General features: G+C 35.1%; 1 protein-coding gene across 9 annotated transcripts in view; it reads left to right on the forward strand.

Moving 5' to 3' along the window:
* CADPS2 (calcium dependent secretion activator 2) overlaps positions 1-26,329 on the forward strand; it is a 556,850-nt gene that overhangs the window by 268,806 nt on the left and 261,715 nt on the right. For all 9 annotated transcript variants that reach the window (XM_079149839.1, XM_079149831.1, XM_079149833.1 and 6 more), the window contains exon 6: positions 929-1,050. In XM_079149839.1, the coding sequence (XP_079005965.1) occupies positions 929-1,050 (122 nt within the window). The remainder of the gene's footprint in view (positions 1-928; positions 1,051-26,329) is intronic.

The following is a 26,329-nucleotide window of genomic DNA, read 5'->3' on the forward strand; positions in this document are numbered from 1 at the left end:
TGAATATAGTTATTCGTATAAATACAACTTGCAATCAATAATGAAATTAATTCACATACATAAAATGCCTTCAAATATATTTCATAAATTGTTTTGAGGATTTTCAAAAATTCCTAATGCAAATTTTGATTGAAAAAACTATAGAAAATAGCATTTTATGTATACATCCAATAAGAATATACACATTCTTACTGATGGCCTTTTAAGCAAACAGAAAGCACAGTTTAAAAAATATGTTTCCCTTTCCCACAACAGTTATAAAAGGAATATCAGGTTTCTCACCATTTTTCAGTGTTCTGCATTAAATTAGTACATACCTTTAATTGATTGAAAAAAATTTTTTTCCTCATCAGGTTAGTATTGAAATGCTCATTATAGTTTGTTATATTTTGATAATGTGAAACAGTGACCATAGATAAAATTATTTCATAAATCATAATAGTCATCAAAACTATGTGAATATATAAAAGTTCTCTCAGGTATTGGTAACAATGATGTGAGGCAACCTGATCATGCCTGTAGTAATGAACACCATGTCACTCTGTGGAGCTCATGGCGTATCCTCTTATCTTCACACGATTTTTGTTTGTGATTCTACTTTGCTTCATGCCGACTTGCTCTAATTTGTTAAGATACAAGTTTGAAGTTTGCTTACTTTGCTGAGTCTAATTCTTAGGATCTTTAACCTTACTTTTATTTTATAGCTATAAAGAATTGTCTCTCCAGAGACCAGACTGCCTCAAAATAGTCATTTCCTATACCTTGGATAAATAGAGGTAGATTATAAGAAGACAAAATCCTAGCATTGTTACTAGACAATTTTTGCAATTGGTCTTCATAATTGTGCTTCATGTCACTATTTCTGTGTGTTGCTAAATACTATCAATCAACTTGACATATTATTTTAAAATCATTTTTTTTTCTTTAGATTGTCATAATGGAAGTGCAAGGTTTGAAATCAGTTGCTCCAAATCGAATTGTTTACTGTACAATGGAAGTGGAAGGAGGAGAAAAACTGCAGACAGACCAGGCTGAAGCCTCAAGGCCACAGTAAGCTAGTAAAAAAAAAAAAAAAATTATTTTTCTTCCAAATAAACATGCTTTATTTATCTACAAAATTGTAGGTTATTATACTTTGAAACTGCTATTTGACTAGCATTGTCTCACCTGTGTTAGAATTTCTGCTTACCTTTCTGGATAATGATGTTATAATTAGTACCATGGCAGAATCCCTGTGTAGTACAAATAGAGTTCACCATGCAGGTGTGGAGCTGATCATTATGCAGTAAAATGTTTGTAAGTCATTTATAAGGAAAGCATGAGTGTTGCCATGAGTTACTTAAAAAGTAATGCACAATCCTGTTTGAATTATTGGGATCGCACTCTACTAACTTTGCTGTTCTATGTTAATGGTTTTGTGATGACATAAAGGTAGATTCTGAACCTGGAGTTCTGCACGGTGACTTGGAATATTTCTGTGAGTAAGCTTGAGTTAGAGAACCAATTAATGACTGCCTTACAATAATCAGAGAAGAAAAAGAGGTTTTTTTTGCTGACAGTTTAATGTTTCAAGTTCTGGGCATGAGTTTAATTAAATTTGGAAGATGTTCTCTTCAACGGATTCAAACTGGGGAAACATCACAATCTCTGAGAGAAACAATCAACATGGCTTGAGGGATTCAAAGGACCCTGGCCTGTCCCTCCTTTGAACTTTGCCTTTAGAAAACATTGTTTTTCTTCCATGTGATCTTTATTTAAAATAGTTTACATTTTCAGAGAGGGTTTTGCCTTTTTATGACATCAGTATGTAGCCTGTGCATCCAGAAATCCTTTGCTGAGGTCCTGACTAGCATTGGTTAGTCACTGAAGATGAAGAATGAACTAGTGAACCAGAAATGTGCATTTCTGTAGAGAGGGAAGTCTAGCACAGCAGGAGAGATGTGCACAGAGCATTATGGTGTTGAGAAGAAGCAAGTTGACACTTCTTAGCTTGTCACAAAGCCCTACAGGTCTGCCCTGACCATGCTCTTATCACCTCTGGCACCTTTCTTCTCCCTCTGTTCCCCTGGTCCGCTGCCCTTAGTGTGCAGAGGACTTCGTGAAGCCCCTCAAACACCTGCCAATCCCTTGCTGTCATAGCCCTTGTTCCTCCTCTGCCTGCAGTCTCCTTCCCTCTTTGCAGAGCTGGATCCCTGGCCTTAGGGAGCTCCACTGAAACACCAGTTCCTGAGTATATACCTTCCCTTTAGATAACCCAGTAAGAATTAGATAATCTCTGGCTCATCATTTTTTTAATGTTTGAGCTGACATGTTTCTCATCTGTTTATATTATCTTAAGTTTTCCCTTGGAAAATGGAGCAGAAATGTTATCCTGTTTAGTCTAATATCTTAAAATCTAGTAAGCAGTCAGAATTCATTAATTCAGTTGAGTGAATTTGTGTGACTCAGTCACAATAAATATTTGAGAGCAATATATTACTATATTCAACAGGTTGTGTAATCATCACCACTGCCAATTTTTGAACACATCCATTACCAAAACACAACAACAACAAAACACTCTACATTCTTTACTGTCAAACCCAATTATGCAATTCATGAGAAACTACTAATTTACTTTCTTTCCATATAGACTTGTCTATTCTGGACATTTCCTATGAATAGAATCATGCAATATATGCTGTTATGACTATCTTCTTTCACGTAGCATAGTGTACATGTTGTAGCAGGTCTAGGGACTTCAGTCATTTTGATAACTGAATAATATTCTGTTGTCTCTACACAACATACCTAGTTTATCAGTTCATTTTGGTTGATGGATGCTTGGATTGTTTCTACTTTTTGGCTACTATGAAAAAAATTGCTAGAATTGCTAGAATGAACATGGGTATTCAAGAACTGAGTCCCCATTTTTAATATTGGTTTACATACTGGGGTACAGAATTGCTGGGAAATATGGTAATTCTATGTTCAACTCTTCGAAGTCCTGCCAAACTGTTTTTCATAGTGACCACATGATTTACATTCTTACCAGCAGTGTAAAGGATTTTAGTTTCTCTATATTTTCAGCAATATTTCTCTCATATTTCTCTCTCTCTCTCTCTCTCTTGTAGTAGTAGTAGTAGTAGTAGTAGTAGTAGTAGTAGTAGTAGTAGATGTGACATGGTCTTTGTGTTGTTGTGATTTGTATAATAACCAATAATGTTAAACATCTTTTCATGTGCTTTATTAGCTATTTGTATATGGTCTTTGGAGAAATGTCTATTCAAGCCTTTTGACTCTTGTTTAAATTAAGCTGCTTGTCTTCTGATTGTCAAGTTCTAAGAGTTCTTATATATTCTGGATTCTAGACTTTTTCCTAAGATTTTATAATTTTGACTCTTACATTTAGGCAGTTGATCCATTTTAAGTTTGTTTTTTGTGCATAGTGCATGTAAAGGTCCAACTCGTTTCTTTTGCATGTAACTCTTCAGTTGACCCAGAACCATTTGTTGAAGAAACTTTTCCTTTCTCATTAAATTTTATTGCACCCCTTTTGAAAATCAACTGACCATTGATACATGAATTTATTTCTTGATTCTGAATGTTATCCTGTTGACTTATATGTCTAGCTTTATGCCATTACCACACTATTTTGAATACTATTGCTCTGTAGTAAGTTTCGAAATCAAATCCTTTGATTATGTTCTTTTTCCAGAGGGTTTTGTCTGTTCTGAATTTCCATATGAATTTTAGGATCAATGTATCAATTTCTGCAAAGATTCTGGAATGCTTTCCAGTTGAGATTCTGATAGAGATTGCACTGAATCTAGAGGACAGTTTGGACACTATTGCAATTTTAGTAAGAATCTTCAACCCATGAGCATGGGAGTCTATCCATGAGTTTAATCATTTAATTTCTTTAAACAGTGTTCTATAATTTTCAAATTATAAATGTTGTACTTCTTTCATTATGAGTATTCCTAGTTTAATCTTTTTCATGCTATGGTAGTTGTTTATTTCATTTTTGTATCATTCATTGCAAGCATATAAAAGTATAATTGATTCTTATATACTGATATTGCATGCTGCAATCTTGCTGTGCTCATTTATTAATTTTAATTTTAGTGGATTTTCATACTTTTTATGTACAAGAGGATGTCATCTGAATATAGATTGTTTTATTTCTTCTTTCCAATACAGATGCTTGTTATTTCATTTTCTTGCCTCATTGTCCTCCAGTGCAAAATCAGTTAGAAATAGTAGAAAAGACATCCTTGTCTTGTTCCAGATCTTAGAGGGAAGTGTATTATCTTTCAAAATTAAGTATGATGCTAGCTATAGGTTTTTCAGAGAAACCCTTATCAATTAGAAGTAGTTACTTTCTCTTCCAGGTTTGTTGAATGCTTTCAATCATGAAGGGTGATTGATTTTATCAAAGACTTTATCTTTTGAGATAATTATAGCATTTTTGTTTTTTATTCTAACAGCATGGTATATAACATTAGGCAATTTACAGGTGTTAAACCAACTTTGTATCCCTTGCACAATTTCCACTTGGCTATGATATATGATTATTTTTGTTATTGAATTTGATTTTCTGGAACATTGTTGAGGATTTTGCGTCATGGTTATAAGAGATATTGTTCACATTATCTCTCTGTGATGTCTCTGATTATTTTGTGTCAGGATAATAGTGATTTTGTTGAATAAGTTTGGATATAGTCCCTCTTTTTCTATTTTTTTTTTTTGCATTCTTTTTTCAATGTTTGATAGAATTCACCAGTGACTCTCTATGGGCCTAAGCTTTTCTTTGTGACTAATTCTCTGATTATTAATTCAGTCTTTTTATGTCTTACAGATTTTTCAGGTTGTCTTTCTTCTTCAGTCCATTTCAGTATTTTATATCTCTTAGAATTTGTCAATTCATCTAGGTTAGCTAATTCATTATCATACAGTTCTTCACAGTATTTACTTATAAGCTTTCTTAGAACCTTTTTTTTTTTTTTTTTTCCAGTGCTGGGGATCGAACCCAGGGCCTTGTGCATGTAAGGCAAGCACTGTACCGACTGAGCTATCTCCCCAGCCCCTACTTATAAGCTTTCTGTTTTTATAAATTTGGTCATAATATTTTCTCTTTCATTTCTGAGCCTTGTTTATTTTCTCTTTTCTCTCAGTCTAGCTAAAGATTTGCTCATTTTAATTGATATTTTGTAAAAAGTTTGTTTCATTGGTTCTCATGTTTATATTCTCTTTTTAAATAGTTTTCACTTTACATTATTTATATCCTTCTTTTCCTTTAGGTCTAGTTTACTTATTTGATTGTTTTTAATACTATCTTCAGGTGCAAAGTTTGGCTTTTCATTTGCTCTTTTCTTCCTTAACGTGTAATTACGGCTATAAAGATCCTTATCTGCTCTGCCTTAGCTACCCCATATGTGTTGATAGACTACTTTACTTTCATTCAGCAAGGAGATTTTGGTCAGCAAAACATGCTTTTGTATAGTAAAGGAAGTCAGTGGAAGAAACTTCTTAGCTGAAGGAAATGATGCTGCGGGAACCACCGCCCCACCCCAGTGACTGAGGGTGTTGAGGTCCGTCACTCCGGGAAGCATGCCGGTGCAGAGGAAGCACGCGGTGCAGTGGAAGCACGCCCGTGCAGCACGCCGGTGCACCAGCACACATTCGTTGTGAAGCTATTTAGCGGCACTTACATTCCTTTATCAGATCTACCCGGCTAGTCTGTGAGACTTTGAAGAAGTGGAATAGCTCCCAGAACATGGTGTAGAATGACTCCACATTTTGTTCTACAGAATCTTTTAAAACCATTTTATTTAGGTATAATATACACAACATAAAACTCATCCCTTGCAAGTTAAGTCAAGTGAGACTTTCCACTCGTGCCACTCTCATTACAATTCAATTTTAAAACACAATATGAAGATTTGTCCTGCCCATTGGCAGTCTATTCCTGTGCCCACTCACAGTTTCAAAAAACCACTCCTCAGGTTTCAAACTCTACAATTTTACATTTCCTGGATATTTCACAAAAATGGAATCATGTAATATTTAGTTTCTTTGTGGCTTTTTTTTTTTTTTGGCTTGGCATAATTGCTACAAAATTTTGTATTTAATTGATACTTAAATATTTGGTCAGTGAAATAAATTGGTTTTTATCTGAGTAGTAACTTAAAATTTTTTTTTAGTTGTAGATGGACACAATATGTTTATTTATTTTTATGTGGTGCTGAGGATCGAACCTAGTGCCTCACACATGTGAGGCAAGTACCACTGAGCTATAGCCCCAACCCCTGAATAGTAACTTTGACACTGATTTTTCACAAATAATGAAAGTTTGTATAGACTGTTATTCATTAAATTTCTAAAATACTCATAATGTACTTATAAAGAGATTCTGATGATAGGGAACTTGTAAGTAAATAATATAAATGGATATCAAGAAAGAAAATATTACAGCAAGGCCCCAGTAGTCTTTGATTACTCTTTCTACAAGAAATTTGACTAAAATAGCTTTTGTGTTTTTCCATGAACACAGTCAACTTTTAAAGCAAATTTAAAAGATTTGCATTGATAGTTGTTGCCCAGGGGTGATTACCTCACGAATGTTATGTCCGAACTGCTGACCAACTGCAGCTTCTCAGTAGGATGGGTACTTGCATCCCTAATTCATCTTGCACAGCAGGAAAGAGATTCATCATCATCAGGAATTATGCCTCAGACACGTTTTCTAAATTTTATTGCTTCAACAGTTTGTGCTTTGTTGGAGATCAATTGGTTCTTCTGTCTGATACTAATTAAAGTACCTTATTTAGTCCATATTTCCAATAAAGTTAATCAAGGTTTCTAACCGTTGCCTTTCATTCCTGTAGTTCAGATTTCCTGCCAGCAATTAGGTGAAAACTGCATTGTGAGACTGGTGGATAACTTAGAATATAGGACCAGGGATCCAGTAAAACAGGTTAATGGACAAGTTTGATTTATGAAGAGTGGTTGGTGGTAAGGCAATCTCATTTGGAAAAGTTTCATTTTTCACTTTATTTTTTTAATATAGGAAAGGGAATGCAGAGCGATTGTATTTTCCAGTTGTGGATAAAACTGTATTATTTATGCGTTTTTAAGTTATTGTTTTATGGTCACTGAACCTAGGAACTTCCATTCTCTGTGAATGAGGTGCAGAAGTGCTGTTGCTACCCTTTTTATCATATTTGATCATTGCCAGACATTTCATTAATTCCACTTTTAGCCCATACCCTTAATGATATCATCTAAAAGGAAATGGAGGATGTAAAAGGAACCATTAGTGGGGGAGGAGAGATTTGTTATGATTTTGCCATAGTTTGGAATTTCCTGATGTGTGCTGATTTTTATGACCCATTCCCTTCCCATGATGAACACATGTTGAATACCTTTAGTTAATAAAGTCCTATGCAGCTTCTAGGTAGAGCTTGATGGTAGGGAAATAAAGGCAAGGCCATTGATTATTAAATATAAATAGAGAAAAATATATAGAATGAGATATAACCTCTTCAAAGGTTTCACTATATAATACAGAACCACAATAATAAAAACCAAATGTACTGACAGAACAATAACTTAAATATTGGTTTCTTTTATTGTTTAAAAAAAAAAAAAAACCTAACAGCCACCAGCAGGCAACACTGTTCTTATGCCACACCACACCCCCTGTCTCCTCTTTGTCTCATAGAGCCATTTTATTAGAAGCTTATTGGGTCTGCTTCTCCCCTCTCCAGAAACCAATAAGATAAAAAGGCAAGAAGCAATAAGAAAAACTGATGAGTTGCATCATTAGAGAAATGTATTTATGGATATTAGTTCAGAATATTCTTATACCTCATGAAAATGATGGGAAATAGTCTCCAGTACACATTTCTGGAAACTTTAAATTCTTAACCAGAATTTTAATAATCTGCCCAACTATTGAATGATTGGAAGAATGTTGCAGCTACAAATGGAAAACTTATCAGAATGACAAGATACTGAGATAAGTGTTTGAAAGAGGTTAAGTGCATTCCATGTATAACTGAAAGAAGCTCATGATGCTTCTTAAAAGCATATTAGTTTTCATTTTAATTTATTAATGTCAGAATTATTTTTGAAGTATGATTCTTTGGCCAATTATTTTTATAGACTAGAGATAAATACACTCAATTTTCACATGATACATCAAAAAGTGTGCCTGTTTTTAATGAAGCAATGTGAAAACAAACTGCATACAAGTTTTCTCTTTTCTCATTTCCGCCTTTAAAATTATGACAGATTGCTTCCCCTTATTAAATTCACTAGAAGTAACAGTTCTCCAAGACTGATACTGGTGGCGCAGAAGAAAATGAAGCCTAGCGAGACAAACATTGGCCCAACACAGAAATTCATTGAGAATTTATTCATGAGTAAAGGAAGTTCTAATCTGTGGGTCTTCATAATTGAAGCCATCTGAAATAAACACAAAAATGTGGTGGATTAAGATTCCAGATGCTGTCTGAAGAGTACTTCTCAGCTCCAGTGAGAAACAGCAGTGAGGTAGTTTGGAAGACATTTAAGTAATTGTGATTGCTGTCATTCCTGTGGTGGATTTACAGCTTGCCCATAACTTCCCCTTATACTATGTGACTTTTTTTTTTTAGCACAGTCTCTTATAGTTGTTATTGCTTCATTTGATTTATGTAACCAGTTATTGAACCAGTTATTGAACCAGTTATTAAGTTTGGCAGGGCATAAGTAGCAATCTTCATTTTTATCCTTGTACTATCCTCCAACGCTCTAGGATTTCATTTCCATACCCCCTTGAAGGCATCTTAACAGACATCAAAACTTTCTTGGTCACTTTGAAATTTTAAATGATATGTATATATATTAACAGTTTCAGGTCAACTTAAATTGAACTTATACATTTCCAAGCTTTATCCTGCCCCTCCAACCGCACCCCCGCCCCCCACAAAAGCCTGTAGTGGGGAAACAGTGCTGATTTCCTTTTTTTCACTGTTCTTGTTTTGCCTGCTCATTTACACTAGTTTCTACATGTTCTAATTAGGGTTGGGTTTGAAAGAAGAGAAGAGGGGACAAATGTCTTTGTAAGTAGTCCTTCTCTCTCGTTAGCCAGTGCTCTCTGTTACGGCAAATGCACACATAAAAATCTTTTCAGGTGCAGTTCTTAGGAGAAGTCTGCCACCCCACATCCAGGCACTTCTGACAATACACCTTCCCTCACAGAATGATGTACCCTGTGGCTGCCCTCTTTGCTTTTCCTCTGCAGTGACTGCTTTAACAATGTAACCCATGTGTCTTCTTCCTGCTTGAGTTTCATTGCCTTAGCAGATAGCCCATGGTAAGCTCCTTGAAGACAAGGTCTGTACATAGTACCTCCTGGTTTCCCATGAGCACTAGCCAGTAGTGTGACTTAGTAGTTAGTAATATAATTAAAGTGCTTTAACTAGCATTTATGGTAACACACACAGTGTGTATGTTTATTTGTGCAGGTGTGTACATGTGCCTTCTTTTCCCCATCCAAGCTCCTATTTCCCTAGAAATTGCGTGGAAAACATGTTACCTTTAAAGAGTCAGTTAGTCCTGTTTCTTGGATGTGCGCACTTTAGTCTGGCGTCCTGCCATTACCTCTGGACACCTGCTGTTCTGGACAGTGTTTGTTAGATTGAGATGTGAAACCACCTGGATGAACAGACAGCTTCCCAAGGGATACACAGGTACAAGGGTCATTAGGGTAACACTGTTGATCTCTCTTGTTCTGGGGCTTCTGCTCTTGAACTGCACAGCTGCTGGTTCTTCCAGCTCTCCAGCTACAGACGGCCATTGTGGACTATCCAGCTTCTGGCCATGTAAGCCAATCTAATAAATCCCCTTTTTATAATCATACTTCCTGTTGATTCTGTTCCTCTAGAGAACCCTGACTAATACAGTGGGTTTCATTTGGCATATTCATACCTGCACATAACATATTGATCAATCAATTACATCCCCAAGTACCTCCCCCTAACTTACCCTCTTCCTTTACCCAGCCCTCTTTCTCTACCTTATTTGTCTCCTTTCCATTTACTTTTCTTTTTTTAAGGTCTGGCTTATTTTACTTGACATGATATTCTTCAGTTCCATCCATTTTTCTTGTCAGTGAAATGATCTTTTTTGTTTTCTTTATGGCTGAGTAAAACTCCATTGTTTATATATACAACATTTTCTTTATCCATTCATTTGTTGATGGATCGGTAGGCTGGTTCCATGACTTGGCTATTGTGAATTATGCTGCTATAAATATGGGTATGCATGTATCTGTATAGTATGCTAACTTAATTCTTTTGGGTAAACACCCAGGAGTCGCATAGCTGAATTATATGGTGGTTCCATTCCTCGTCTTTTGTGGAAACTCCACACTGATTTACATTTTCACCAACAGTGCATAAGGGTTAATATTTTCTTTGCATTCTTCTTAGCATTTATTATTTGTGTGCTTCATGATTTCCACACTGAAGAGAAACGAAATCAATCACCATAGTGAGATGACATCTCAGTGTCATTTTGATTTATATTTTCCCAATGGATAAAGACATCAAGCATTTTTTCGTATAATTTTTGGCTAGTTGTACTTCTATGGAAAAATGTCTGTTTGGTTCATTTGTCCATTATTGATTGGATTTTTTGCTTTTTTTTAAATATATGTATATTCTGGATGTTAATCCTCTCTTAGGAGAGGAGCCGACAAAGGTATTCTCCTATTGTGCAGATTCTCTATTCACACTCTCGTTTCCTGTACTGTGTAGAAGCATTTTAGTTTGATGTGATCCCATTTATAGATTCTCAATATTATTTCCTGGGCTACAGTTATCCAACTGAGGAGTTTATTTTCTGTGTATATATGTTGGAGTATTGATACTACGCTATACTCAGTAGTAGTCAAGTTTCTGGTATAATTCCTAGGTTTTTGATCCATTTTGAGTTGACATTTTGCATTGTGATATTTAGTTTCGTTCTTCTACAGATGGATAGCCCATTTTCCTTTCATCATTTGTTCTCCAACGAGTGTTTATGGCAACTTTGTCAATATCCACCAGACAGTAATTAAAAAAAAAAAAAAAACTGTAATTAAATAAAATAAAAATCAGTAGAGTGAGGGAAAGGAACAGGGGAGGGAGGAGGGCTTGGTAAGTACTGGGGATTAAATTAGAACAAATTATATTCCATGTTTTTATAATTATGTCAAAAATGAATCCTAATGTTATGTATAACTAAAAAGAACCAGTAAGAAAAGGGAAAACAAAGAATCAGATGACTGTATCTGTGTGGGTTTGTCTTTGTGTCTCTATTCTGTTCCGTGGGCCTATGTATCTTTACATCAGTACCATGCATTTTTTGTTACTATTGCTCTGTAGTGTAATTTACAGTCAGATACTGTGATGACTTTAGGAATTTCTTTTATCACTCAGAATTGCTTTTCCAATTCTGTGTATGGTTAGAAATTCATCCTTTATTTTTTAGATTTTCCAATTTACTGGAATATAAATTTTCCAAATAATTCCTAGAGTTCCTCTTGGATTTTACTGGTATCTATTACGGTGCCTCCTTTTTCACCTGTAATTTTATTAATTTTGATCTTTTCTCCTTTTCTTTTAGCTTGGCTAACAGCTTATCAGTCTTGCTTATCTTTTTTATATAACCAACTTATTGTTTCATTGATCCTTTGTATTATTTTTTTATTCTCTATTTTATTTATATTGACTGTAATCTTTATTATTTCTTTTCTTATACTGGTTTGAGGATTGATTTGTTAGTGTTTTTCTAAGTCCTTAAGATGTGTCATTAATTTATTTGAGATATTTTTGATAATTTTAATGTAGCTACTCATTGTTATACACTTTCTACTTGGAACTGCCTCATTATACTCCACAGATTCTTGTAAGTTATATTTCAATTTGACTCTAAGAATTTTAAAATTCTTTTCTGTCTGGTTTCTTCACTGACTCCCTCAGTATTTAGGTATTTCCATAGTTTTTCTGTTGTTGATTTCTTATTTCACTCCAATATGATCAGACAAGATGAAAGGAGTTATTTCAGACTTTTTACATTTGCTAAGACTTCTTTATGACCTCAAATGTGATCTAACTGGGAGAAAGTTCCATGGGCAGCTGAAAAATATATTAAGCTGCTGTTGGATCAAATATTCTATATATCTGTTAAGTCCATTTCATCTATAGTTTTAACTATATAATATCTTTGTTTTATGTATGGATGACATGTCTGTTTTTGATGGGGTTGTATTGAAATCACCCACCATTAATACATTGGGGACTATCTGAACCTTTATGTCTAACAGTGTTTGTCTTATGAAATTAGGTGCACCAATTTGTGGAAGATAAATATTTGTAATCATTATTTCTTCTTGTTGGGTTTTTCTCAGCAAGATAAAAAAATATATATTTTTATCTCTTCTCACTAATTTTGACTTTAGGTCTGCTTTGTCTGATATGAAAATGACTATACTTCCTTGCTTTTTAATACCTTTCGCATGATATATCATTTTCCATCCTTTCACTTTCCATCTGTATATATCTGCTAGTGAGGTATATTTATTGCAGGTAACCATATTGTTGTATCTTGTTTTTTAATTCAATGTGTAAGTCTTTATCTTTTAATTAGAGAATTGAGACCATTTACATTCAATATTATGATAGAGAGGAATGTATAACTATTTCTCGACATTTTATTTTGTCTCTAATGTATGATTCTATCCAAATTTTCATTTGCTGATCTACCATTCCAATGAGATTTATTCATTCTTGAGCTTCCTTTATTGTCTTTATCTTCTTATGTGTGAAGGATTTTTAAAATCATCTTCGGCAATACTGGTAAGAAGTCCTTTAGTTTACGCTTATTTCAAAAAGTGCTCATTTCTCCATCAATTCTGAAGAATACTTTGCTGTTTGTCGCAATGTAGTTTATTTTCTTCCAGGGCTTTAAATATAGTGTTCTAAGGTCTCCTGCCATTTGGGATTTTTGCTGAGAAATCCATTTTTTTTGATTGGTATACCTTGATAAATTGCATGGCATTTCTTTCTTGAAGCTTGTAAAATTCTTTCTTTCACCTGGAGTTTTAGTATTTTAATGATTATGTGTTATGGGGAGGTTCTTTTCTGGTCTTGTCTATTTGGAACTCTAAATACCTCCAATATCTGAATGTCCATTTCATTCCCCAGGCTTGGAAAATTAGCTACTATTATTTCACTGGAGGGATTATTGGTGTCATTAGCCCAAATCCCTCCCCCTTCTTAAATATCAATGAGCCTTAAATGAGGTCTCCTACTGTTGTCCCAGAGTTCTTGAGTATTCTGACCATAGTTTTGCTTATTTTTTTCTTATTGCTTTTGAGTATTCATGATCATATACCTTACCTTCTAGGACTTAAATTATTCTACTTGATCTAATCAATTAGTGGGACTTTCAACTGGATTTTTTATTTGATTGCATTCTTATTTCCAGGATTTCTATTTCATTCTTTTACAGAGTTTCTCTTCATTGAAATGTTCTTTTGTATCCTATGTTTATCCCTTAGTTCATTCCTGAGTCTTACTTTCTTTTATACCATTGTTTCCAAAGTAAACTTGTCAGCTTTGCCTCTCCTTTTGTTTTAGTCAGCTTTTTCGCTGCTGTGACGAAAGGACCTGACCAGAACCACTGTAGAGGATGGAAAGTTTATTTAAGGGCTTATGATTTCAGCAGTCTCAGTCCCTGGACAGCAGGCTTCATTCCTTGGGGCTGAGGTGAGGCAGGACATCATGGTGGAAAAGTGTTGCATAGGGAAGCAGCTGACGTGGTGCTCAGCGGAAAGAGACTGCACTTACTAGATACAAACATATGCACCAAATTCATGCCCAATTCCCACCTCTAGCTACACCCTACCACTTCAGTTACCACTCAGCTAATCCCTACTAGAGGATTAAATCACTGAGTAGGTTAAGACTCTCAAAACTCTATCTCCTCCAGACCTTCTTGCATTGTGCCACATGTGAACTTTTGGGGGACACTTCATATCCAAACCATAACAGCCTCTTTTGCTTTATAAGCCCTTCTTACTGACCTGCCCTAGTCAGGGTTTGGAGTTCACAATTTCCTTTCTGTTTTCTGTTTAGTAACCAGAATTTCTGGGTCGCTCTGAGTCACTGACTATCCAGTTTTGTGTCTTAGTGTGTTCCCTCTGTCATCCATCTCTCAGATCAGCTATTCTCTTTCTGCTTCAATTCTAGATGTGGAGGAATTGAAATTTGCTACTGGTTGCTAGTCATCTTACCAACCTACTGTTTTGCTTTCAGCAAAGTTAGTGAAGGATTTATTCAAGTCTTCAACTATTAACCAATTGAAAAATAGTTTTTGCTTATTGGTCACTGTATGACTTGGGGACATTTATAGAGGATGGAAAGAAACTGATTGACATTTTTATCATAATGCTCCCATATACTTATTTTCTTAGAGATTAACAACAGAAAAACAAAAATATGGATTAAAATTGATTCTGAACTCTGCCTCAGCCTAGAATTAAATACTAGGCACCTGTGGGTATATGAACTAATTGAAAAATAGCACTAACCATTTCATTGAGATGCATATCTAAAAAACTAATTTACTTTTCATGCTAATTATGAATAAACATTTGTAATATATTTATTTTGGATCATTAGAGTCTATAAGTATTTCAAATAAAAAATTCAGGAATTTTATTTCTAGATTCTTATAATCAGAGAAAATTCTCCATATATATAAAAATTTATTATAGATAATTATGATAAAGTAATCAACAAAATGTGTTCATTAACATAGAATAAAGTCGGATAAAATTCCAGGTTCCATGGAGAGAGAACGGAATCATAATAAAATTTCAAGGAAAAAAGTGCGAATGAAAATTTTTGTTATAATAGAATGGTACAGGTACTTTCTCAGGATGGTGAGGGATCATATCATTACAGTAGTTAGATACCATTAAATCTATTTAAGAGTGGCATCCTGATTTTGTATTAAGTATCAGTGTTAGTATTGTACCAGAAATTGTACTCTTTGCATCTTACTAAATTTCTGTCAAAATTTCTAGATTCCCACTTAAGAATGCATGAAAGGTGGTATGTAGTTTTCCAGAATTACTTGAGAAAGTGCATGAGTTTTGAAGACTGCTTTTCTAGGGCCTGCAATGTTTTGGAGCCAGAACTGAGTCCTGAGGTCAGGGGACTTTACTGTTGTCACGTATCACATGCCAACTGCTTAACCTATTGTTATGGTTTGGATGTGAGGTATCTCCCAAAAGCTCATGTGTGAGACAATGCCAAAAGGCCCAGAGGTAAAATGACTGGGTTTTGAGAGCCTTAACCCAGTGAGTGAATTAATCCCCTGATGGTGTTGAGAAGTAACTGTAGGCAGGCAGGGTGTGGCTGGAGGGGGTGGGTCATTGGGGGTATGCCTTTGGGCTATATATTTTGTTTCTGGAGAGTGGACTTTCTCTCTTTGCTTTCTGGTCATGTGAGCTGCTTTCCTCCATCACACTCTTCCATCATGGTGTTCTGTCCCACTTCAAGCCCAAGGAATGGAACCTGCTGTCCATGGACTGATACCTCTGGATACCGTGAACCTCAAATAAACTTTTCCTCCCTAAAATTGTTTTAGTCATAGCAACAAAAAAACTGACTGAATCCCCTATTCAGTCAGAAGAAATGCTTTTATTCTCAGCCCCTGCTGCCCTTACATCTGGAGCACAGTCCAACAGTCCAGGAGAGGCCTGAGGCCTCCTACATCCTGCTTATGCAGACCTTTGCCCTGATCAGAGCAGCCCCTGTGGGATCGATGAGGCACAAATGTCCTCTGGGGACACAACAGCAATGAACCCTTGAGTACCCTGTGAAGAGGCAGTGGGGCAGCTCATGCAAAGCATTTGCCAAGATTCTCAAGGCAATCAGTTTCCCAGAGCTTGCCCATCTTAGATCTAAAAGTTCGTACCCTTTGATTGATGTTTCTCCTTTTCCCACATCCCCCAGTCTCTGGTAACGATTGTTTACTCTGATTCCATGAGTTCAACTTCTTTAGTTTCCACATATAAGTAAGATCATAGAGCAATAGAACTGTTCAAGCATTCAAAATTTTAGAGTTTGAAAATGTTAATTTCAGAGCGATGATGGTGCATACTTATCAGGACAGCATGGGTTTTAGGGAAATAATGAGGCATACCAGAAGATAAATCCAAACATTGACACAATTTCACTGTGTGTCACAGTGAGTTACTTAAGTCACATTGGGTCTTTCTTCTTACTGATACAATAAGGGCAGTAGTGCCTATTTCAAGGATTATTTTTTAATGCAATGAGGTAATAATATATGTAGGAACACGCAGTCACATTCCTCTGCTTTTACTCCCTTGCTCTCTTTTCTTCTGGCCTTTACTTTTATGCTCACTCATATTTCTCTACGCCTGTGTTATCTTTTCTCCTTTCCTTAAATCTTCTCTCTTGGCATTCTATTTTTAAATCCAGGGAATTTCTAGGAGGGGGCACACTCGTGATGGAGGGTTGAGTGCTCTTGACAACATCAAACAACATTATTTTACGGAGTGAAATGTGCTTTTGTCTCCTGAGTCCTGCCTGAGATTTTTGGCATGGATGTTTGTATTGTCATATAATATTTATTTGGTAAGCGTTTTTTAAAAAAGATTTGAGAGTTAGCTTCAATCAAATGGAGGTGGTTTTCAAAATGAATAATGTCCTACTGTCAGTTTTGAAGGAAAAACATTCTTTGGTTGTCATATATTCACAGTCAGCATTGGTTTTGTTTCTCAGTTGATGTCATAGAAGATTTATATCCGCTGTGGTAAAACACAACTGTCAAAAGTTCTCTAGCACTGAGCAGCAGAGTGTCCTACAATTGTTGATGCTAACTTTACAGCCGTGTCTTCCATGTTGGCACTGTGTTAATACATTATGTGCAGGGCACTCAACTGTTACTCGTTCTAGAGCTGTGGAATGGAAATGCGCTGGGGACTACCACTAGGGACATGTAGATCAGCAGAAGGAAGGATAATACTAAGTTGAATGTACCCTTATGTTATTGGGGTTCTTTCATATACCAGGAAATATGAAAGAATTCATAAAAATATCCTGGTGTCTCTTATAAATTTATTTTATGTTGCAACAGTGGACTATCTGAGGCTGAATAAAATATAAAGTAAAAAGGTTTATTGAGCCCAATTTTTGAATGTGGAATGTGTGAACAGCCTGATGGTGGTTCTAGAGAGGGTTTCAGACCCACACCCTGTTCTGTGTGTACACACACGCACACGCACACACACACACACACACACACTGCATCATATTCTGGTGGATCACATCGTGGCAAGAGCATATGTTACAGGGAAAGGTAACATGGCCAGACAAGAAGTCAGAGAGGGACTTGGGAGAGGCTGGGCTTATTCTTTGCAACAACCCCCTTGTGAAAGCTAACCAGGGTCATTTGGGAACTGTATCAATTCCTTCTGAGGGTAGCACACTCATTAACCTAATTATCTCCTACTAAGCCTCACCTATTTAAGGTTCCACAGCACTTCCTAGTCACAGTGAGTACCAGGCTCTTAAATGGACCCATCAAGTAAATGTTTGGGAATAAACCATATACAAACCATAGCAAACTCTTTACAGGCCATCAGCAGTGAGGAGAGAATACAGAAACTTTTTCTATAAATGATAGCATTCCTGTGGACATGGTGAACTAGAGATCCAAGCAAAGTGGTAGCCATAAGTAGCACATTATCTCACATCTCTGTACTTTTCTGTATATGCAATACTTTTTCTACCCCATGGACTCTTGTTTAAGACCATTTCAACTTCATGTAAGTTTTGTACCTAGGTTTCTCAGTATACACTTTTTATTAGTAGTATGTTTTACTCAACCATAGTACAATGCCAGTATGATATATTGTATATCAGTTTTAATATTAATTCTAGTGATTGGAATAGCTTCATAGAAAAATTTTATTTCAAATCATGGATTTGGAAGATGGCAGAAGAGAGCTAGGCAGTGATTCCTGTTCACTTCACAGCAGGTAAAGTGAAAGAAAAGCAGAACTGAGAGGTAGGTGACAAAATAAATGCTCTAAGACTCAATATTACAAAGTCTGAGACCTGGAGAGACTTGAAGATCAGTTATCAGAGCAGAGAATAAACAGAGTTCCCTAACCCCAAACCTGAATCAGGGTGGCAAACAGGGGAAGGGCCAAGAAGGGAGGCAGAAAATCTCTTAAGCTTACCCACTTTAAGACATTTGGAAAGGCAGGCAAAATTTGAAGCATGATGGGGACAGCAGGGTCTGTAAAACAGATCAGACAACTTAAATTATGAAAAGAAAGCTGAGCCAGGGTCCACAGCATGTGTGGAGCCTTCAGCAGTTCAGTCACCCCCTAAAATCAAGGTAGCATCCTCCCACACCCAGGCTGCTGCAAATCAAACCAGAGGGAAATCCCCTGCAGTGAAACAGAGTATTCAAGAAACCTGGGATAGCATTAAGGGGCCAAATTTAAGAATCACTGAAATAGATGAAGGCTCATTGGGATAGATGAAGAATCATCGGGATGGATAGATGCACAATTTTTTCAAGGAAATATCAGAAAATTTTCAAAACCTTAACAATTATATGTAAATTCAAATACAAATGGTACATAGGACTCCAAATATACAGAATCAAAATAGATCCACTCTATAACACATTATAATGAAAATGTCTAACATACAGAATTAAGGATAGAATTTTATAAGCTGCAAGAGAAAAATGGCTGGGCACATTAGAGGTAAACCAAATTCAGATTTCAACTGATTTCTGAACCCAAACCCTAAAAGCTAGGAGGGCTTGGAATAATATATATCAACCTCTAAATTAAAAAAAAAAAAAAAAAAGAAAAAGGAATGCCAACCAAAATTACTGTACCTGGCAAAATTAAGCTTCAGTTTTGAACTTGAAATAAAATTCTTCCATGATAAACAGAAGATAAAAGAATTCATTACCAGAAAGCTTGCACTACAAAACATACTCAATGAGATGTTTCATGAAGAAGAAATGAAAAATGAAAATAAAAACCAGCATAGAGAGGAATTACATTAGAAGAATAGTCAAAGGAGAATCAAGTCCAAATTATACATTAGAAACAAATCAAAATGCAGGAAATAAAAATCATCCCTCTATAATAACATAGGCTGTAAATGGTCTAAATTCTTAAAATATGGTAGATTTGATTTAAAAAAAGATCCAACAATATGCTGTCTGCAGAAAACTTACAGACTAAGATATCCACAAACTGAAATTGAAAGATTGGAAAAAGCATACCATTCAAATGGTACTCATAACAGAGTAGCTATTCTCATGTCAGATAAAGTGAACTTCAAGCCAAAACTAATCAGAAGAGACAAAAGCTCTTTACATACTGCTTAAGGGAACCATACAACAAAATATAAGGATGGGAAATATTTATGCACCAAACAATGGTACATCTACATACATAATACAAACACTTCTCAATATTAAGAATCACATAGACCACAATACAATAATGCTGGGTAAATTTTACACACCTCCCTCACTACTGGATAAATCATACAAACTAAAGATTCTATGGAACTAAAAAATATAATTAATAATGTGAAACTAACAGACATCTGTAGAATATTTCATTCAACAATGAATGAATTCACTTTCTTCTCAGCAGCACATGGAAGATTTTCTAAAATAGACCACATTTTAGGTCACAGAGCAAATCTTAGCAGATTCAAAAAATAGAGATAATACTTTGCATCCTATTAGATCATAATGGAAAGAAATTAGAAATCAATGATAAGATCAAACACAAAAAAACACTCTAACACCTGGAGATTAAATAATACACTTTTGAGTGATGAATGGGTAGCAGATGAAGTCAGGGGAGAAATAAATTTGTAGAAGTAAATGAGAATAGTGATATAACATATCAAAATCTCTGGGAAAGTATGAAGGCAGTTCTAACAGGAAAGTTTATAACATTGAGTTCATACATCAACAAACAGAAAGACACCAAATAAATAAATAATCTAACATTACATCTCAGGGCCTTAGAGAACAAATCAACACCAAAATCAGTAGAAGACAGGAAATGGTAAAAAACAGAGCTGAAAAAGCTCTACAAAATTAAGAGTTTGTTTTTTGTTTTTGTTTTTTTTTAAAGAATGAACAAGATTGATAAACCCTTAGCCACACTAACCAAAAGAAAGAGAGAAAACACTCAAATTGACAAAATTGGAGATTAAAAAGGAATTATCACCACAGACACTACTGGAATCCAGAGGATCGTTAGAAAATAGTTTGAATTTTATACTCGAATGAGCTGGAAAATTTTGAAGATGTTGACAAGTTCCTAGAGACAGATGATCTACCCAAATTGACCAGTGAAGATAGAAAACTTAAATAGATCAATATCAAATAACAAAATTGAAGCAGTTATCAAAAGCCTTCCAACAAAGTAAAGCCCAGGACTGGATGAATTCTCAGCTACGTTCTGCCAGACCTTTAAAGAAGAACAAATACCAGTTGTCCTGAAAGTATTTCATGAACTAGAAAAGGGGGGAACATTGCCAAACACATTCAACAGAGCCAGTATCACCCTGATACCAAAATTAGAACAAGACATTTCAAGAAAATAAAATTTCAGATCAATGTCCTTGATGAACATAGATGCAAAAATTCTTCCTAAGGTACTGGCAAAACTGCATACAAAAACACATTAAAAAGACAGTGCACCATGATCAAGCAGGTATCATCCCAAGGATTCAAGGTTGGTTCAACATACAGAAATCAATAAATGTAATTCACCACATAAGTAGTGCCAAGGTCTAGAATCAAATAATTATCTCAATGGATGCAGAACAAGCACTGGAAAAAGGATAGTACCCATTTATGTTTGAGATACGAGAAAAACTAGAGATAAAAGGAATTTACCTCAACATTTAAAGGTTATACATGCCAAATCTAAGTCCAACATTATAGGAATATTAAAGGAATATGAATAGGAATAGAAAAGCTCAAATTATCTGTTTGCTGACAACACAATCCTATATTTTAAACAACCAAAATCTTTACTAGGACACTTCTAGACTTCATAAATGAATTCAGCAAAGTAGCAGGGCATAATATCAGCACTCTTAAATCAAACATTTGTAGTCCAATGATGAATCTGCTGGAAATGAAATGGGAAAACTATCCCATTCACAAGAGTTCCCCTAAAATAAAATACTTGGGAATCAGTCTAAGAAAAGAGGTGAAGGACCTCTACAATGACAACTATATAACACTAAAAAAGAAATTGAAGAAGACCTTAGAGGATGGAAAGAGCTCCCATGTTCTTGGATAGACAGAACTAAAATTTTCAAAATGGCCATACTACCAAAAGTGCTATACAGATTTAACACAATCCCCATCAAAATTCCAATGAAATTCTTCACAGAACTAGAAAAAGAAGTTATGAAATTAATTTGGAAAAAAATGTAGACCCAGAATAGTCAAAGCAATCCTTAGAAAAAGCAAAACAGAAGTTATCTCAATACTGACCTCAAATTATACTATAAAGCTGTAATAACAAAAAAAAAAAAAAAAAAAAAAAAAAAAAAAAAGCATGATACTGGCACCAAAAAAGGTATGAAGACCAATGGAATAGAAGACACAGAGACAAACTAACATAAACACACTCATGTGATACTAGATGAAGATGCCCCAAATCTGTAGAGGAATGATAGTCTTTTTAACAGATGCACTAGAAAACTGGAAATCCATATGTAGAAGAATGAAATTGAATCCCTATCTCTTACCCTGCAAAAAAGTCAACTCAAAGTGGATCAAAGACCTAGGAACTAGATCAGAAACCCTCCAAATCTTAGAAGAAAATACAGGCCCAACTCTCCAACATGTCGACAGGAGACAGAAGCTGACTTCTTAACAAGAATCCTAGAGCACAAGAGACAAAATAAATAAATAGGATATCATAAATTAAAAAGTTTCTTCACAGCAAAGGAAACGAGAACCTACAGAATGGGAAGAGATCTTTCCCACCTGATCCTCAATTAGAGTATTAATATCTGGAATGTACAAAGAACTTAAGAACCTTAACATCTAAAAACCAAGTAACCCATTCAATAAATGGGCAGAGGAACTAAACAGATACTTCTCGAAAGAAGAAAAACTAATGTCAATTCATGTATTTACATGAAAAAATGTTCAACATCTCTTACAATTAGGGAAATGTATATTAAAACTACGATGAGATTTCATCTCAGTCTAGTCAGAATGGCAGTTATGAAGAAAACAACAATAAATATTGTCGAGGATTGGGGGAAGGTACACTTGTACTTGTTGGTGGGACTGAATGAGTACAACCGCTCTGGAAAGCAGTGTGGAGATTTCTCAAAAGACTAGTAATGAAACCTCCAGAGAGATAAAGGGGAGAAAAAAAAGGAGAGGAAATTTCATCAAGATGGAGAAAAGATCAGAAAAATAGATGAAGGGGATTGAGGAGGAGAAAGAAGGAATGGGAAAAGGGAAGAACAGTGGAATGAATCTGACTGAACTTTCCAACATGCATTCATGCAATGTGGCATGATGGGTCTCGGCATTGGGAGTATCCACAGGACACTGATTTAAAAAGAAAATAAATAAATAAATAAGAAAAAAACCTAAAGTGTAAATGAATTGAAGAGATGGATAGGAGGACTTGAAAGAGAGGAGTGGGGCAGGGAGGGTGGAATGCTGGGGACTGAATTGGAGCAAGTTGTGCTCTGTGCTTTTGTGTTAATGTCAGGGTATATCCTGGTATGGTATATAACTAAAAAGAATAAAGAAAAAAATTATTTCTAAATATATATTGTGTGTGTCTCTTTATATGTACATTATTATATAGATGTTTATCAGTTAGATAATTATATGGAACTTAATTCCATTGGTTGTAATAAGATAGATTGATGCTCTTTCCAAGTGAAATTTATTTAAAATGTATGCTGTATGCTGTACACTCCTATCTCTTATATCCAAGTGGGGTAAAATTCTCATTAAAAAAAAAAAAAACCTTTCTTTTTTTTTCCTCACTTTGATTGTGATTCTGATCTGTAAATTACATAATTGTTTTATGTATACATCTGTAGCAATTCATATACATGGAGAGACTTTTGGCTTAAACCACCTAAGATACACTTTTCCCTTACTAAGGCATGTTATATCCATGAGTGTGATTTTCCTCCCGATATCTTATTTGAGGCTTTTCTCACTAAGTTATTTAGTAAGGTTAATGACAAGCTGATTATTTTTAAATTAATACCTTTTGAAAAAAATAATAATGTGTAAGCTTTCCTGTTTGGAAGGGAGCCTCAACATATATCTTCCCAATATATTGCCACCTTTTGGGGTAGCTTTTTGTAGAATAAGACCCATTGTTCATAGTTTCCCACTCCCTGTAAAAATTGAAGACTATCTTTTTAAATATAGGAGCCCTGTTACATGGAAGATATAGCAGTATATTTCCTGAAAGTTTTGGTTTGTAGAAAGAATATGTTTATGTAAACTTCAGGGTTTTTTTCTACTTACATATCTTTCAAAGTAACACAATAGACTCCAGAAACATAGCTGCAAACATTGGCATAACATTGAAGAACTGGGACAAGTGTGTTTTTCATTTATTTTTGCCCTCAGAAAGATTTGAGACCACCAAAGAAACCATAAAGATGTTAAGTGTGCAAAAGAAATAAAAACGAAGAATTAGTCAATTCTTAGACAAGTAACACTTTTGCATTGCTGGCTCACATTTCCTTATTATGTAAAATGCAAGATGGATTTGGTTGGCAAAGATTTTAAACCTTTTGGCTTATAAAATAGCAAAATTTTACCTGAAGCAAGTCTGTGAAATTCTCACTATGTTCTAATGTTTAATTTTCTTCTTTTTGCCATAATATAGCTTTGCTGGCAGATGGCAACATTTGGATCATATTGAATTTGGCAAATTCTCATAAGAATCTTCAAAAATTTTAATATTTGCATGTGAAAAATTTTACGTAGTTCTGCCAAAGTGGTAGAAATGAAGTCTTCTGCATTTTTTCTTGTTCTTATGCTTTGAATCACTTCAATTTCAAACAGGGTATATATGTCTAGGAAAAGAATATGAAACAATATTTAGTCACATAAATGTAATTTTAAGTATGTAAAAATTTAATCTGTCATCTTCCACATTTACAAATGTTGTTCTGAAACTAGTGGCCTGCATTTTTTTGTGTGTGAAAATAATATCAGTAGCTAAAAATCAACATATACATCAACATAGGCAATATTTCCTAAAGGTTCCTTCTGGAAGCTCGAAATGATTGTATCCAGTTTCACAGATAGTCAATCTTTGAAGTTGACTTATTCTCACAATCTCTCTGCAAATAATATACGAAAGGGAAGTCCAGTGAACTAGCTTATAGACAAGGGCTCATTAGATCTCTAGTAAATGACCCTTTTGGCAAATAGGACCAAAATAGAACTTATTCCAAGTTCAACTCTGAACAAAGTAATGTCATAGCAAGGTTTTGTTGGACTTTGTTACTTGGTTAAGCTCCTACTTGATAGTTTAGAACTAATTTATAATCTAGAGTAAGGGTCCGGATTTCTGCTGCTGCAAATGCATTACTAAAATTTCAGAGGTAACCATCTTTCTAGAATGCCTGGGGCAAGTCTGTGGACTTCATGTGATGAGTTATTTTGTGATGAGACTTAACTAACAGATGGTCTTGTTTCCCCCATAAGTGAACAGATTGGTGACTACATTAAAATTTCATCATTAATATTTTCTTGGGCATATCTCTGAATGTGACATGGCTTAGTTTTTCAGAGAAGGTCCCCAACCTAGCCAGTGACCTTTGCTGTTTTCCCACAGTTGGTGGGATCTTTAGAAAGAAAGCTAGCAGCATGCACCAAGCTGAGCTTGGCTCTGTTGCTTTGCCTCCATGGGGTTGTTCTTTCTGCTTACAAAGAGGCTAATTCCTTTATTTAGTTACTATATGCGTTGTTTTGCTTAGTTTTTGGGGGGTCCCTCCCCCCACAACATGTAGCTTCTGTTGGCCTGGACAAAAAGTGTCCATCTGTCTTACAATCATTCTTTTCTTAAAATCAATCTGAAGATTTACTAATCAAACAGCATGTTCTTATAAATTGATCAAATCGCTCACAATATTATATCACCACTTTTGTAAATTAAGCTATAGTACAAGGAGAATAATTAATCTGATCTAGGAATATGTATCCATATGGTATGGATGAGCAATGTTTTCACAGTAAAATATAATCATTCTCTTCTGTTAGGAGACACATACAATTTCTTCTTTTTTACTTCAATAGATAATTCATATTATAGGTAGTATTTTCTCTTCTGAAATAAATTTTTACAAAGGACCAATACCTGTGAGAGAATACTAATAAATAGCTGTCAGGTTCAGAAAGGAAGTTGTTACTGAAAGAAATTTTACAATGCATAGAATATTTTTAATTGCCCATATTAATAATGGACAGAATGTCTTTCTTCTGTATGGATATCTTCACTTGAATATCTTACAAACTCTATATATTCAACACATTCAAAGTAGAAATATTTGTTTTTTAAACCTATAAATACATTCCTCCCTTTCCATTTGCCACTGTAGAATGTAGTATTTCTACATAAAGAGGTGGCCTAGCCAGAAAGTTGGGCATTTATAATTTCTACTGCTTTTTGGTCCTCACACCTTAAAACCTGTAGATACTGCCTCCTTAATCCCAACAAATCTATTTTCCTTACTGCATTATTTTTACCAGCATGTGGTTTGAACCTTGTAAGTTTTACTTCATGAGCTTTCTTTTGCACTCCCTGCCTCCGTTCATGCTCTCACCTCAGTCTGTCACACAGACCTGCTTATGTCATCTCCCTTCTTACTAGTGACTTCTCTTTGTCTTCCGGATGAAACCTGGCTGAAAGACTCAGCATGACCTGAATTCCTCTTTCATTTTTCCAGCTTAGATCCTACCATATAGGTTTCCTTGCAGGAGTGCTGTTGTGTTTTGATAGGAGTGTCTCTTTATCAAAGGCATTGTACCCTCCTCACAGCCTATTTAGCTTCCCTGGCTAATGGCCCATGAGCATTTCCCAGTGCCTCTACCAGGATGAGTTACTATCTCTGGGGAGAATGACTTGTCCTTTTATTGACCTGCCTTCATTTTATTCTGTACCTACTACCTACTCTACTTTTCCTTGAAGGCTCAGTTCAAGGTG

The sequence above is a fragment of the Sciurus vulgaris genome (assembly GCF_902686455.1).
Source record: "Sciurus vulgaris genome assembly, chromosome: 8".
Classification (NCBI taxonomy): Eukaryota; Metazoa; Chordata; class Mammalia; order Rodentia; family Sciuridae; genus Sciurus; species Sciurus vulgaris.